The sequence below is a fragment of the Spea bombifrons genome, chromosome 7 (assembly GCF_027358695.1).
Source record: "Spea bombifrons isolate aSpeBom1 chromosome 7, aSpeBom1.2.pri, whole genome shotgun sequence".
Lineage (NCBI taxonomy): Eukaryota > Metazoa > Chordata > Amphibia > Anura > Pelobatidae > Spea > Spea bombifrons.
The window spans coordinates 33,178,607-33,196,044 of NC_071093.1; the positions used below are offsets into that span (position 1 = coordinate 33,178,607).

At 37.6% G+C, this 17,438-nt stretch overlaps 2 protein-coding genes across 2 annotated transcripts in view; both read left to right on the plus strand.

The window, feature by feature from the left end:
- Positions 1–8,448, plus strand: part of LOC128502227 (uncharacterized) — a 33,791-nt gene extending 25,343 nt beyond the window's left edge. Inside the window, exons 13-15 of the mRNA XM_053471984.1 lie at positions 162–3,158; positions 5,090–8,267; positions 8,395–8,448. Of these exons, the coding sequence (XP_053327959.1) occupies positions 162–3,158; positions 5,090–8,267; positions 8,395–8,448 (6,229 nt within the window). The remainder of the gene's footprint in view (positions 1–161; positions 3,159–5,089; positions 8,268–8,394) is intronic.
- ABCA12 (ATP binding cassette subfamily A member 12) overlaps positions 8,404–17,438 on the plus strand; it is a 48,729-nt gene continuing 39,694 nt past the window's right edge. Inside the window, exons 1-10 of the mRNA XM_053470927.1 lie at positions 8,404–11,017; positions 11,147–11,250; positions 11,475–11,572; positions 12,111–12,340; positions 13,233–13,309; positions 13,842–13,966; positions 14,262–14,396; positions 14,803–14,937; positions 15,784–15,970; positions 16,062–16,201. Coding sequence (XP_053326902.1) covers positions 8,496–11,017; positions 11,147–11,250; positions 11,475–11,572; positions 12,111–12,340; positions 13,233–13,309; positions 13,842–13,966; positions 14,262–14,396; positions 14,803–14,937; positions 15,784–15,970; positions 16,062–16,201 — 3,753 coding nt within the window. The 5' untranslated portion in view covers positions 8,404–8,495. The remainder of the gene's footprint in view (positions 11,018–11,146; positions 11,251–11,474; positions 11,573–12,110; positions 12,341–13,232; positions 13,310–13,841; positions 13,967–14,261; positions 14,397–14,802; positions 14,938–15,783; positions 15,971–16,061; positions 16,202–17,438) is intronic.

Here is a 17,438-nt window from a genome sequence, read left to right on the forward strand (position 1 = left end):
TTTTGTGAAAAGGAAATTGAATTTATACATTTAATCTGTTTTGCTAGCACGGTCCATATCTGTTTTACACTATACATGTACATGCGTAGAAGATTAGCAGCAATTCTTAACAAATGTATCTATGCTGTACATGAAAATAAGCTTATTTCTTTTACTTGCAGGACACTGACACCAATTGTGACATTTCTCCAAAATAACGGATTTGAGAAGTTTATCATGCAAACATTACAGAGCCAGGTATCCAGCTACAACGCAGAGAATCTACAGGTTCTAAAGATCTTCCAGGATGTAATGGCCGTTGTGTTCAATACAATTAAGGGAGCAGCTTCTGAAAATGAATTGCAACCACCCTACTTAACCACAAATATAATTTTAAACATGATTAACACCATTGTGGGAGATCTCAATGACACTAGATTGCAGGAAACAATTTTTGGAAACAGCAAGAACATAACAGACATGATTGCAATTCTGGCGAATGCTGTTTTACAAAATAACCTTCAAGAGAGCAATGTTTCATTTAGTTGGGTGCTTCCCCCAAATCAAACTAGTCAAACTATCCACAACCTTGAGGTACTCATCAATAACTTGATATCAAAAAGTGGATTTGATCCAAGTTTTTATTTGAACTCAAGTGCATCCTTTGTTAAGATACTTTATCACTTGTATGAACAAGACCACAAGGAGCAGTTAATCCAAATGTTAAACTATATATTAAACAACAGTAACCCCAACATAGATTCAATTTTGGTTAATGCACTTGGAAATTTGCATGACCTTATTCATTTAAATTACACAAATAATCAGAACATGGTACAGGAGCTGTACTTGAAACAGTTGCTGAACTTTTTATCTGATAGTAAACTGCACATAACCCTCATGGAGTTAAGCCCCCTGCTTAATTTGAGCCACAGTGTTCCATTCCTACCAAACAAAGATTTAAGGGACTTCTCCATTGAACTCTTAGAATTTCTACATCCTTTAAATCTTTATAACATTGGCAACGACCAGAAGAACTTGACCTCTGTTCTGTTTAACCTTTTGTCAAATTACACACCGCAAACTCAAGGAAACTTTAGAAATATCAGCATTGCCTTGGTAACAGTCATGGAAATACTTCAGCAGTGCGACAAAGACGCAGAAATATGTATCAGTGCAATTCCGCTATTCCAGAACTCAGTTGCAGAAATGGCTGATGCGCTCAACTCTTTCGCGATGTATAATGGTGAGACGTCTTTAAATATTTCACTGGTGCAGCTGGAAATGCTTGACAAATCGGAGATCTCGCTTATAAATAACGTGTTTTTGGCACTTTGGTATGCACAGGAAAACTTTTCAAACTTTTCGGGAGATATTTTAGATGTGTACCAAGAGTTCCTCTCAGCAAGTCAACTCATCGTGAACATCACTAGAGATCTCAATGTGAAAACCTTTGAATCAGATTTAGAAATTGTCAGGAATGATCTGAACCAAATGAACTTTATTATGCAAGTACTAGCCAAGAGCAACATGATAGAATCACTTCTCCAGATAATAAATATTCAGCAAGGTCCTTGTTGCCTAAACCAGACAGATGTTGACTGTTTGCTGTGCACCTTCAATCTCACCTCTCATTTCTTGAGTCTCCTCCAAAACCTAGGTCTTTCTGCTCCATTGAAAGAGAGGATTGAAATAATGCATTCCCTAGTTGATTACTGGATGAGTGAGGTGAGCACAGCCACAAATGTATACCAACAGATTATTATCTTTTATGAAAACACAAAAGTGACTTTGCAAAATGAACCTACACTGCACAATCTACTGATAACATTGTCAAATATTTCCCTCACACTGGAAGAGTTTAAGATGGACAATATGACCAGCAACGTTAAACAAACCCTAGATACACTATCTGAGCTTCTACAACCAGATCTTACCTTGGACTTATTCAATATTACTTTCAACATGACCAGTGACTATTTGGAAAAAGTACAAGCTCAGCTTGAGGTTCTGCAATGGTACTTAATGTATATAAAGAACCAGACAGGAAACCATAATGTTTCTGGTGAAATTTATCCAATGTACAGACTGACTCAAGCCATACTTAGTAACACGATCTTGAACTGGGTGGACTTAAACAATTCCAGTGTTATAGGTTATATCCTTGATAAAATCAAGTTGTCTCCTGAAGAAGCAGATACTTTCTTTAAACAGTTAAGTCAGCTCTTTTCTGGCAACCAATCCAATTTACTAGACCAGAAAATCTGGGCTGAAATCTTACATTTTGTCACCACCTTGAAACCGATGACAAGTCTCAGCACATCTGTTTCACCCGAGTTCACAACCATCTGGCAGATTGTTGATAAGATTTTGGTCAGCGACTGGAATATAACAACTACCAATGATGTTTTCAAGGACGTGCAAATGATCTTAACTAATCAGAATGTTTCCATAGCACAAGGCTTCCTACAAGCATATGATGTAGTAATCAATATTCTCAATCTAACACATTCTGGTGGAAATATGAACTTCACACAGCTTTTAGATTTCTCTGTGAATAGTTTCTCTACAATGGACTGTCGTGTGGCTGGAAAACTGATGACAGTAATTTTTCAAGCTATACGGAAAGGTTTTTCACCCGCTATATGGCCAGAGGATGCCCTCATCCTAAATGTGACCATTGATATATGTGATCTGTTACACTGGAATAATTCACAGGATGACTGGGCCAAGCTCCTTCAGTTTACCAGAAACATCGCGGCTTCTGTTGAGTCCTTTATGCCAGACAACTCCACAAAGAAATACTTTGATGCAGCCGAAATAATTATTACATCAGCAGCAGAACTTGTTTTTGAACCTACTTTTTCTCAAGCAACAATTGTCTCCATCATGAACATTGTCCCGGCTATTAACGAGTTGTTCGGCATTGTAGAGAAGATAACATTTCAGCATTTGTTTTATACTTTCCTGGATTTGGCTACTAGTACATCTTCACCCAAGGAAATCTTACTATTAAAGTTGGAAAATTTCATTTTGGAAGCCGTACAGCCAATACAAGAAGCACTTAAAGCTGAAAATGACTCTTCCTACAACATAATATTGTCCTTTTCCTTGGAAGCTCTTAAGCAATTTATAAACATGTCCAAAGACACGTCGCTTGAAGACAACATTTATATTCCGTAAGTCACACTATATTGTTTTTTTTATGTGATGCATCTCACTTTATTATGGAACAGGGTTGCCAATAGTGACAATTGTATCTATCGTAGTTGGAATTTTAGTATAAAGCTTTCAGCCTATGTGTTATGTATTAAACACTTGAAAAGCGGCCTTGTCATCTGCCATGGTAATAAGACTTTTCAAACTTTTTTTTATGCCTAGAGTATATGCATTCTGTTGTGATAGTAGGTGCCCGGGGGCAGTACCCTGCTGGCACATGTAGAAGAAGCAATGTTTATGCAGGAAATGTACCACTGATGACAATTTCTAGTATTATTGATATGCTTGCTAGCAAGTTTCAGAAGTCAGAAGTAGTATTAATCTCAGGGGTTCTGTGGACCTCAAGCTACTAGTTTTGAAATGTTGTCTGTGCTACTGCTGTGGGAACAGCAGAATATTCCCCAAGTATAACAGTGGCTTGGTGTTGCGTTACTCAGCCGCCCTTAAATATAATGGAATCCCCACTTAACCACAGAGGTTTAAGTACGTGACAAAGTCATGACAGAAAAATACGTGGGGGTTAATGGTTTACATTTCATACCCATTACACAGTTTGTTAATTTTGTTGAATGTTGTGCTGCCCCCACAGCAGTAGCACAAACTAATATTTCATTCTAGTAGCTTTAGGTCCTCAAAACCCTTAAGATCTTGACTCTTATTTTAAGTAAGTCTTTTGGTGGTGGATATGTGGGGCAGCCGTCCAGCTGAAACAGCTTGAGGTCCACAGAACCCCTGAGATTTTCATTTTTCTCGTCTGTGCTCTTCTCTATTATAAGTAGGTGTTTTTGTTGAGATTTTTAGATGTTGTTAAAAGTTTTGTTTTTGAGAGATCTGAGGTCTGAGATCTGAATTTTGCCCGACGCGCGGCTTGCTGGCTACATACCGGCCTTGCTGTGGCAGGGAAACATGTATTGGTTGCTTGTTGTAAATGCACTGGCAAAAGTGAAGAGGTGCAGAACTATAGAAAGGGTTAGAATGCCTTGGAGGAAGAATAGATAGTGCCAGAACTATGAGGTTGTGTTGAAGATAGACAAAGTATTTTGATATATTACTACTATCCAACTATTAGTGCCACTGCTACTACTTCTACTACAACAATTACTGCCAGTACTACTTAAAAGTACTACTACAAGTACTAATGTTAGTGGTTCCACTACTACTACTGCTTTTAAAATGAGTATAAACATACCTAGGAACGGCCCAGGTTTCACCCGGAGACTCTCTGGGTCACTATCATTTCGCAGTAGTGGCCACCCAATTCACTATTACAAATAGCATGTGTCCAGCTATGTCGACGGCATCGCCCACTGATGTTGGCGGGACATCCTGTGACATCAGAGGGGCTGCCCATCAACATCAGCGGGACCTCCTACCCGCACCCTGCAATGGGGAGCTCCGAGTAGCTGGATCTAATAAGTTCCCACTAATACTAATACCACTAAACTTACAAGTACTTTTACTATTATAACAACTACTCATAATTTACAATAAATCAAACTAGGACATCAACTACTAGTGCTACTGTTGCTACTACTAATAAATAAACAAATAAAACAACACATGGTTATTAAATACATTGTGTTTCCCACTTAACTAGAAAAACATGGGAAATATTACTTTCCTTGGAAGAGTTAAACATTAAACTCTATGCATTAGATGCTGATGATCTAGATGTAAAATAAGCAAATATGGTATCAGGAAGGGCCAGACTAACACACATACATACCGATAATCATCTCTGCTAGAAATTTTGTGAATGCGCACATATTCAGAAATTATATTATATACGGTATATATCACATCAGAACTATTTAAGCAAATATCTCAATATGTGAAATGATATGATCTAAGTATGCAATGATCTAAATATCTTTTTCACTGTTTCCTATAGATTCATGAAGCAAATGTGGGCATTATTTAGAAACAGTAGCTTGGAAGATTTGATCATCTCTAAAGTTAATCAGCTGGCTCTCGAAGATAGTCCTCACCTTTCAAAAGATCCAACTATTTGGGGACATTTCCTACAGCTGTTGTTCAATGTCACAGACCTAGTCATTTCTGAAACTTCGTCAACGCCACCCTACATTACCATAGACAAAATGACCAGAATACTGCAGACGGTTTTGGAAGATATCCTGACAACCTTTTTACCCCAATCTGAGAGTATCACAGACCTCCTAGAACAATCCTTCCAGGTTGTTCTCAACGTGACTAGAGTATTTCTTGAAATTTCAGAGCAGAATAAAATCAGCCAGCTTAAAGAACTAATCAACAGTATAACCAATATGACATTGAGCATGACGGATTTATCCAATGACACTGCTAAGCTTTTCCACCTCTTCTCTGTCATCAATCAGACAGGTCTCATTCCCCAGATAGATAACACTTTGAACATTATTTTCAACTCTGGTAGCACGGAGGAGGGCAAGTTGTTCTTAAATGCACTGGGCTTGTTTAATGAGCTTATTCAAATGAAGGATATCAGTAATGTCCATGAACTTTCCTCCATTTTTAGTAAATACATGCTGAGTTCATTGCAAAATGGCAACCAGACACAAAAGTATTTAAATACTGTCCTAAACATATTGCTATATCTTAACCACCTCTCAGGAGAAGGCAATGCAAACTTAGACAATGGTCTTATCGATGTGTTCCCATTGTTCGTATCCACTGAACTACAACACCTAAGTAGTGAAGTAATTAACCAAGCTGCTAGGCTTTTACATCTTATTGCTGATTACATACCATCAGAAGAACAGGAGAACTTCCAGAAAGTATCAAACATCAGCCTCCAGCTCATTGAATCTATACATAATTGCAGTGTTACCCTAAATAACTGCACAGACCTTACTAAAGGAATCCAGAACTTTCTTTGGGATATTATACAACTTCAAGCAGTGATACAGAATGGAAGCTTGGAAGGACACTTTGCAAACAGCTCATTCCTACAGATCGGATCATATGATTCCTTCCAGAAAACTCTCATTAATGACATATATACTCTGTTTTCTTACTCTCTGGGTCACCCACACAATTCTTCAGTATTTGTGGAAGATGTTTATGATGAGGTCCTTGCTGCAGTCCATTGGGTATTGAACACTTCAAGAGACAATCAAAATATGTCAATTCTTTCATCATTGGAGAGTGTTATAGAGGTCCTAACGTCTGCCAATATCTCAGAATTCATTCACCAGACAGAAAATATGGTGTTTGCAGCTCTCTGCATTGACCAAGAAGATACAGACCCCTTATTGTGCAGCTTGGACTTAACATACCAGCTAACACAGCTACTAAAACTACTACCTTGGACACAGCCAATGCACAACAGGCTGTCTATCATCTCAACAGTGGCAGCGCAATGGCTTAGTACAATAAATGTTAATGTTTCCGCTTCCCAGCAGCTCATTCATCTTTACAACGCAACACTTCTCATGTATCAGCATCAACCAATCCTACATGCAATAAACACGTCTGCTGTGAACATAATACAGATGTTACAGGAAAGTGGGAATCTATTGAATGTCACTGTGAATGGAGCAGGCGCTGCAGTTAACCTTCTATCTGTTATTTTACAGGCAGGTGATTTTGAGGCCACTAAGTACAACATTTCTGATGTGTTAACCTATAATATCAGTGATCTTCTGGAGAGCATTAGATTACAGCTTGATGTTGTTCAGTTGGTTTTGCTGCAAGTGACTAATAAGACAGCAGTTCTAGAAAGTAACCCAGGTGCCTATGTAATGCATACAATCACTCAATGGATACTGGAAAACTACCAGCAGATTAACCTAGTTATACGAGATGCACAGTCTGTGATAGCTTCATTCAACAGTTCTGTGAGTTTGATGGATTTAATACATATATTTGGTGAAACACTCCAGGGGGAGCAATTTCATATTCTTATACAGCAGATTGAAGCTGCTCTGCTAAAGTTGCCAAATTCCACTTTCTATGGAAAACCACTGTTAAATCATACTATAGTGGGTGATATATTGATGCAGCTCCCACAACTAACATTGAATTTAACAAATATGATCATTTCTGAAACTTCACTTAGTTCACCAAGCATAACTTCAAGCATAGTAAATAAAATACTGGAGACAGTTATGGACAATATAATGAGGATATTTCTACCACAAACCGGAAACATTAAAAGAATTGTAGAAGAATCATTGGAAAATGTTCTAAATGTAACTAAAATCATACTCTATATGTCAGAGCAGAATGAAATTAGCCAGCTTTACCAACTAGTTAACAGCCTAACCACCTTAACATTTGGAGTAGATCTATCCAATGATACTGCTAAGCTTGCCCATCTCTTCTCTGTCATGAACCAGACTGGTCTTATTCCTCAGATAGCCAACACATTGCAGATTATATTTAATTCTGATAATATGGAACAGGGTAAGCTTATCTTGAATGCACTGGACATGTTTAACAACATCACGCAAATGAAGGACATCAACAATATCCATGAACTTTCTTCCATCTTCACTACATACTTGCCAAGTTCATTGGTGAATGTCAACCAGACACAAAGGTACTTAAATGTTATCCTGAACCTACTGCTGTATTTTAACAACATCCCAGAAGAACACCCTGCTAGCTTAACTAATGGTGTTCTAAATGTGTTACCATTTTTCCTTAGCCCAGATCTACAAAATCTAGGCAATGATATCATTAACCAATCCTCTGGGCTCTTAGGTCTTCTTGCTGATTACATACCATCAGAAGAACAGGACAACTTTCAGAAAGTATCAAACATCAGCCTACAGCTCATTGAATCTATACATAATTGCAGTGTTAGTCTAGATAACTGCACAGACCTTACCCAAGGAATCCAGAACTTTCTTTGGGATATTATACAACTTCAAGCAATGATACAGAATGGAAGCTTGGAAGAACACTTTGCAAACAGCTCATTCCTACAGATCGGATCATATGATTCCTTCCAGAAAACTCTGATTAATGACATATATACTCTGTTTTCTTACTCTCTGGGTCACCCATACAATTCTTCAGTATTTGTGGAAGATGTTTATGATGAGGTCCTTGCTGAAGTCCATTGGGTATTGAACACTTCAAGAGACAATCAAAATATGTCAATTCTTTCATCATTGGAGACTGTTATAGAGGTCCTAACGTCTGCCAATATCTCAGAATTCATTCGCCAGACAGAAAATATGGTGTTTGCAGCTCTCTGCATTGGCCAAGAAGATACAGACCCCTTATTGTGCAGCTTGGACTTAACATACCAGCTAACACAGCTACTAAAACTACTACCTTGGACACAGCCAATGCACAACAGGCTGTCTATCATCTCAACAGTGGCAGCGCAATGGCTTAGTACAATAAATGTTAATGTTTCCGCTTCCCAGCAGCTCATTCATCTTTACAACGCAACACTTCTCATGTATCAGCATCAACCAATCCTACATGCAATAAACACGTCTGCTGTGAACATAATACAGATGTTACAGGAAAGCGGGAATCTACTTAATGTCACCGTGAATGGAGCAGACGCTGCAGTTAACCTTCTAGCTGTTATTTTACAGGCAGGTGATTTTGAGGCCACTAAGTACAACATTTCTGATGTGTTAACCTATAATATCAGTGATCTTCTGGAGAGCATTCGATTACAGCTTGATGTTGTTCAGTGGGCTATGCTGCAAGTGGCCAACAAGACAGCTTTATTGGAAAGTAACCCAGGTGCCTATGTAATGCATACAATCACTCAATGGATACTAAAGAACTACCCGTACATTAATGCAATTATGCAGGATACACAATCTGTGATAAATTCATTCAATGGTTCTTTTAATCTGACAAGCTTGATACATTTAATTAATTCAACAGTTCACATCGAGCAGGTCCAGTTGCTTATTAATCAGGCTGCAGCGGCAATGAAAAATTCATCAAATGTATCTTTCCCTGTCAACTTGATTTTGAATGAAAATATTCAAGATGATACTGAGTTGGCTTTGCAGATTTTGCAAGAGTTTAACCATATTAATTTATCTATGACTTTATCATCAATTGATAAGGCGCTCCATGTTTTACAAAGATTGCTGACAATTGACTTAGGGCCCTTGCATCAGTTCAACAACAATGCCACGCTAGTAAAGATATACAACATAGTAAAAGAAGGCATGAGCATTCTCAACAATATTCAGGAGAAAGGAAGCATCAATAAAGAAATGGTTTATAGGATGTATAATTTTACCTACCTGCTAGTCCAGGACGAGTGGAATTGGACTCCATTTCAGAACATATCTGCAATGGAAGCTGAGCTTCTAGATGTGTGGTTCTTAGCTATGAGTCCTTTCCTAGGAGGAACTGAGTCCCAAGAATACATAGGTAACTGTTCAGCCCAGGATGTGCTAAATATACTGGTTGAGACAATATTTCATGATGCCACAGGGAATGAATCCATCTGGGAAGGAAATTGCCTATGGAGGTTCGTTTATAATAGTTCAGACCCCAATTTACAAAATAACTACACGCTTAATGAAATGATTTACCTCGCCCTGCAAAGTTCTCCAGTATTCCATAACATCAGCACGGAAGGAAGTTTGCACCCATTAGCAGGAGAGATGGCTTGCTTATTGCAGCTGATGGAGATCTCTGTTATTGCACTTGCAAGTTTAAATAATGCTTCTGGGTTGAACATACCAGTAATCCGGTCTCTGAATGATAGCCTTGCCTTCATCTGTGATGGAGTAACGGAACACAATACCACATTTCATGAAGAAGTACACTTGGTACATCTTCTAGATCAAATACTTTTAAATCGGTCTAACTCAATTCAATTGTTCATGTTATTTTTTGTGGAAATGGCTGACTTAAACATACAGACTTTAGATTTACAAAGTGACTTGGCAGAAGTGTCAAGCATTGTGAAGACCTTGGCTACATTGAATGGACAAGATCGTGTTCTTGAACTTATTGAAAAAGTTCTTAATATAACGCATCAACCCTATTTCCTTCAATCTTGGAATGCGTTGGACAGTTTCTTATTTATGAATTGGACAGCATCTGAAATTAATGACTCAATTTCTAATCTGGAAAAACTAAGAAAAGTGATAACAATTCTGGTCAACAGTGGCATGGAAGCAAAACCTATCCAGATTTATCAAGCAATCGTTTCACTATTGAAAACTCAAAACACTACATTACTTAACATGGGAAGCCCCTCAGAAATGAATGCGTCCTCGGTGATACAGTGTGGCGTTGTTCTGAGCGCAGCTTTCAGGTTTTCTGACTCTCTCTGGGTAGCATTAGACCCACAACACTCAAGTTTGAATCAACAGTTCCTGTCAAATATAAGTTCGTTAGTTTGTAACCTTGTGAACGTTCGGTCCTTGAATTATACATGGAATTCAGACCTGGAAATGATTATTCACGCTCTACAATATGTGGCAAATGTAATACCATCTGAGGTGTCCAACTATTTCACAGCTGCAGAGAAGATCCTTTCATTATTATTTGGCCTTCCAAGTTCTATGAATTCCACAGAGGATATGGTAATGGTTGTTTTTGAACTACTCATAGAAGAATTAAGAATCTTCAATAGGACCAACACTATAGCAAGCTGGTTGGAAGTGATACCCCTACGTAGCATCTATTTGTTGTTAAAGGATATAAGCAGTGACTTTAAAGCCACAGCACCAGAGCATCAGACCACCATTACAGAAAGCAACATCTCGAATGTCCTTTTGGAAGCCCTGAATGCCACTTCATACCCCCAAGCCTTATCATCCTCATCAACCTTGACCTTGGTGCCCAGCAGTGTTTCTGGACTCACTAATATAACTCAACAGTAAGTGGACTTTTACCTTTTAGTGACTTTTTTGAAGCATTATAGCATATAGACATGTTATGCTAAAGCCACAGGTGGTACATGTGTATTTTTGACATTAAGATGCTTTCATTGTTTGTTTTTTTGCAGTCTTCTGAGTCTCACTTTACACAATGTGCTTTTGCCTGAACCCTATAGTACAGTATTGCATTGTTTGAAGAATGCAACACAAGTTCTTGCCGCTTCCCCATCAGGTAGGCCTTCTGTCTGGTGTGTGTTCCCTTCTTTTTCCAGGATTGTGATTTAGAAAGTATTATTTTTTACACAAAAGTGTAATAAATAGCAGTAAACCAAGTTATTACGGATTTTATGCAATTGATGTTCTTTTTGATGATCTCAGTACCTTAGCTGGAGCATGGATTTAGTATAGAATTCTTTATAGTTTAACATCTCTGGCTAATTGTTTTATCTTCTGTAGGGCACCTTGAAGGCATAATTCAGCTAATCCAGGATGTTTTTACTCAAAGTAATAAATCGGCAAATGCATCAATGATTCCCCATTTGCTCAAAGAAAAGGTAAGTTAGCATCCGTATTGCTGTTTCAATTGTTGGTGTTACAATTTCAACCTTATTAAAGGGACATTATACCCAATGAACACGTAGCAAGACTGCAAACAGAGAATCAAGTCTATTTCAATTTAGGTGCAGTTTGCCTTCAATGACTTCCCACTCTTGTTTGACCTTTTTTTTCAGTTAATTCACAAACACCGCAGATATTTGCCAGTTCTTATTGTCTTATTGGTGGTTATGCATTAAAACAAAAGCTGGTTCAAAGTTTGAAAAATGGCTACTGATTGGACTGTTTTGTTGGTTTCTATAGTGATTAGACCTCTTTCCAAACCAGTATGACTCTTTATGCAAAACCTCAATAGATGTTTCATTTGTATCCGGCTGAGCCAGGAGTGGGGCTCAAGCTCATGCCAGCTCACAACATTGTTAGAGTTGTAATGTCTAATGTAGTTTTATGTTCTTATATCATGCTATGTATCTAATTAGGAAAAAAATAACTATACGCAATCATTAATACAAAACTATTTTTTTTTCTTGTTTGTAGATATATCAATTACAGACCCTAAAAACTCTCGTGTGTGGATTAAGTGGTACAAACTCTACCCAGTCCTGTTTCATGGTTTGCCAGGACAACGCGTTGTTACAAAGCATACTAGACCTTGTAGTTACGAGCATAGAAGGTTTGGCCACCATAGTTGACACCAGTTCATCACTGACCATGAAAACAGTCCTAGAAACAATTTCGAAGTTTCCCCAAGAAGTCTTGTCTTCTATGTAAGTTATGGTTGTGGATGTGTGCTATATATGCAAAATTAAAGGGTTGATATAACTTAGGCCTCCATTTTCTAACAATAGACTATATTCAATTTTGAGATTTCTGGTATTCCAAACTGGAGAGGCAGAAAAACTGTTCTTTAAAAATTAAAGGTGAACTTTCTTAACTTAAATCCATCCATATTTAACTAAATCCATTAAAGGGACACTCTAGTGTCTCATACAGCCCCATCAATGAAGAATGCATATTAAAGTACTTTGTAAGTACATTAATATGTATTCTGAAACCTGTAGGAAAAAAGTACTTACAATTTTGGGAAGCTGCAGCTCCAGAGCTGCAGTACGCTGCCCCATTTGCGATCCTGTTTTTGGACTTGGACAGCTAAGTGGGACAGGAAAGTCTTCCCATTGAGATCAGTGGGTGAGCTTGCTGTACCTACTCATGGGGGGGGTCCCATTAGACACACTGGAATAGAAAACTTGTTCTTATTCTGGGGAATATCTAATATAAGAATAAACCTTGTGTTAATTGTAGAAAAAATAATTTTGGTTCCTTGCTTAAAGATTCAGTGTAATGAAGTTCAAACTGAGCATTGTTGCATTGAAAGGGACATGAATGTCTAAATTAAAGTTTGGACACTCCTTTCCTGCAGTGTCAGAGCTGACAGAACAGGAGATATCCATTATAGTGACAGAAAACCTGCAGATATAGTGTGATCAGGAAAGCAAGAAGTGACAAGATGGAGAAGCAAAGTTTCTCTCTCTTTAAAAAAGCAAAATGACAAACTACTTTTATTAAAATCAGTGCTGTGAATTATTAGGGTATACGTTGCAATAACTGTAATGTTCATAATGAAACATATCCCAACATATTTTATCTAATATTTTGCAGAATTCCTCTTGAGGACCTCCAGAATGTTACTTTGACATTGTCTACATTTATTAACGTCTCATCCACTAGCAAGCAAGGTACCTCTTTCTAACTTTTTTGTTTACACAAGTCGTATAAATCAAAGGTATTAAAAAAATGACAAGAATTATATTTCTCATTCGAGTTTGCTTTGTATACAAAATATTTGATTTTGCATAGGATACAGGGGATCTATTCATAATTTCATAAATTTGGAATCTATAGTTATTTTTCACCTGAGAGGACTGATGAAAAAATTACCAGCAGGGGTGGTTTTTGGGGACCCTAAGCCAAAAGATTTATCAGGGCGCCATCTTTAACATGAATGCATTTATGAAATAATGCAATAATTCATACACTAAAGAACTCAATATTTGCAACCATAAATGTATTTGTAAGATTAACATATCAAAATATATTACTTTTAACTTGTTACTTCCAATCAACCTTTAAGTTGCCTCTTAGACCTTATATCTGCTTATCCTTTAGTATCAACCTTGATTACCATTTCACTGCTTTCATGTTTGACCGTAGATCATAAAACATATTTGTGTCATTAATTGTTCTGTGTTTATTTTGCCTGTTGTAAAGCTACTGTACAAGATGTGTTTCACAACAGTAGCCGAGTGAGGAACCAGCTGAGTCGAGTGGTGAAACTCAGTCCGGGAAGTATTGAAGCTTTGATGATGTTGCCAATCGATGAGGTTAAAAAGCAGGTATGCATATGATGAATCTATATGATCCTATGGGAAGCTCTGAATGCTTGCAACAGTTGTCTACTAGCTTTTCATTGCAGGCTTTATGGTAGCTTGAGTGTATTGCCCTATTGCAATAAAAGGCATATCTCACTACTATACCAAACGCTTGTTTATTTCAGCATGTAAAATTTTTAAGTATAAAATATTGTGTCTCACAAAAGTGTAAACTGATATTAGGAGCTACATACGAATATAGATTGTTTCTTTCTGCTTGTTTTCCCTGGATGATTTCTTTGTTCTTCTTTCCATGCAGGTTATTTCGTGGTTTACGGACGCGGATAATTCTACTACTAACTTTTCCACTATAGATAAACTGCTGCCTGCGCAGGGCTACCAGATGGCCATCATATTTTTGCAGAATGTGGATATTTACAATTTGCTGTACAGAGTAAGTACAGGGTGCACGTAAACTATGAGTATGTCCAAGATTATGTCTAATAACCGGTTTGTTCCTTGCCATGGATGGCGCTATAAAGTTAAAGGCTTTGTACAAAGTAAGAGTGACTGATAGATGGTAAAAAAAAATTGTAAAGTTCTAATGAATCCTTACATGGGTGCAATAAAGTACTAAATTATGCTAAATTATACTAAAGTTCAGCTTCTTGGTTACCTAGAATTCTACAGGATTATTTTCCCAATTTTTAAAAGAAAATTAACATGGTTAAAATATCGAAATAACATTGTGTAAAATTCTTCTTATTATTATTACTTAAATATTCCAGTTTAAGCAATAGATAATTACTCATGGAAGTTTGCCGTTTTTACACTTCTATTTGCTGCTTTCTCTTTCACAGTTAATTGTTCCTGCAACATGGCAAGGGAATATTGATCTTATTGTGGCTTTGCTGAAGAATATGACGGACATGATTACACCCTTTCCTCAAGAGCGAATTAACCAAATTATTCAGATTCTGAACTTCCTTTTCCCTGTAAGTATCACAGCCCCAGTCTTTATCGGCACAATATTTATATCATTCAGCTTTTCATGAAAGCAATCCGTCATCAAACATTGTACTTTCTCAGTTTTCTTCTAACTTACAACCTAGGAGAACCTTATTTCTGTTACAAACAGTAAAGACTGCCCGTCAAGCCTTTGCACCCCCTTGCCACTACTTAAATCCTATTCATACATACATAATCATTTTGCCCCCTCCCCCCAAGTTTTTTTTCTTTTTTTTTTATATTTTTTATATACTCTTTCTATATGAGTAATTTAATTTTAGAAATGTATTTCTCCTTAAGTAAGTCAGATCGTCACATTGTCATCTTTTGCCTTTTAAATGTTTGTGTTCCATGGGCTATATTTATGGGCATCGTTATGGTAGGACAACATAAGAAACTTGCCAGACCTCAATACCTTAACATATACAGTACGTCACCCTACATCACTAGCGACGTATCCTATGGTCATTACAGACTTGGCTGGGTCATTTTGTAGTGCACCCCCAGTGTGAGGGTTCATATGTATGAGGACTCCATAGATCCCAGGGCTTGTCTCTTTCATGTTGCCATTGCCCTCAGCTAGAAACATGCCTGCAGATGTCCACAGGATTATGCTTGCTGCACTGGCAATATCCTTGCTGTCTTCCTCTCCTCAAAATCGAATTAATAACGCTTCAATATAGGCGCCTCCATTTCATTCTTGGTTCATACTGTATGGTGCAGTAATAATTAATACCGATATAAATGATCATGTTTGATAAAAATATTACAAAAACAACTTATCTCTGTTCCAATTTTGATTTGTATGGCATATCAAATCTTTATTTTATCAGCAAAATACAGTGATGTCAAGAACCACCAAAGCCTCTACTGCCTCGTTCATGGACATTTCAAGGGCTCTGTGTAATGGAAATTACCAAAGTCTTGTCGCAGCTCTCAGCTCACTATACCCTACCTTAAGAATGACAAGTCAAGTCAAAGCACCGAGTATTAAAGACACCTTTGGCATTCCTGGTGACAGTAAGTATGAGGACAGGGTGGCCAGACTGCAGTTTTCAGGTTAAGTTTCACTTTCTGGAATGGCGCTCACTGCAAAATCTTTGTTTTTCAGATAAATTTTGCCTCGAACTGCTCTCATCCCTGGTTAATACAACCAGCGGTGCTAACTATTGGATCGTCCTTAAACCAATGCTTTATGGCCAAATTCTTTACACACCAAAAACGGTGGAAACAGAGGAAATAATGCAAAAGGTAGTATACCAGAGAGTGCCAATGTGATTTTAAGGATAGCATTAAGGATATAGCAGCAATGTATACCACTTACAGAAAGGTACAGGGCCTCCAAAAGCAAACCTGCCTAAATAAACCTTACTGCACAAAAAGTCTCCAATTATTATACCGTATACACTACTATAAAAACAAAATTATAACTAAGTAATATAAATCAATACAATGTTACAAAAACAAGATATAGAGAGGGTCGAAAGCCATTCCCATCAAACCATGGGGAAAACAAGCACAAAGATTAACCCTGTATATAATACCGGTCCCATGGAATGCTTTACAAAAACATAGGAGTTACTAATAAGAAGTCTCTTGTGCCATTGAGCCATACCACCGAGCTGTATTCCTGAGATCTGCCAGTTCTGAAAACGATCTCAAGAAAAACGTAACATCATAAAATAGTAAAAACATAAAACAATTGAATTTACAGAGATTTGCAAGAAAGGCTGAAATGACCCCTGATAATGCATAGTTATAGACATCTGAAGCTAAGTGCACACAGTATCAGGTTTTCTTTAGTAATGTATGTTGTAACTTGTTTTCCATAATTTATCGTTGCCTCCTTATATTAAATGATTATTGACAAATCTGCATGCCCCATCAGAAATACTCTAAATGGACAAAAGTATTGGGACACCTGACCATTACACCAACAGGGACTTTTATGCTTTATAATACAGAGACATTAATATGAAGTCGGCCCCCTCTTTGCAGCTAGAAGAGCTTTCACTCTTCTGGGAAGGCTTTCCACAAAATTTTGGAATGTTCCCCCTTCAGCATACTTAAGACATTTTGGACAATGCCATGTTTCTAACTTTGTGGGAACAGTTTAGGAAAGGCCCTTTTCTATTCCAGCATGACTGTGCAAAGCAAGGTCCATAAACACATGGTTGGATGAGTTTGGTGTAGAAGAGCTTAACTGGCCGCTCAGAGCCCTGACCTCAACCCCATCAAACACCTTTGAGATAAAGTGGAATGGAGATTGTGAGCCAGGCCTTCTCGTCCAGCATCAGTAGCTGAAGTGCCTGACCTTACAAACGCTCTGCTGGATGAATGGGCACAAATTCCCACAGAAACACTCAAAAATCTTGTGGAAAGCCATCCTTGGCACACTACTTTTTTCCATATAGTATACCAAGAGAGGCATGTACCAGAGACATTTTTTTTTCTTTATATAACTTCTTCGAATTCTTTGAGTAAAGTT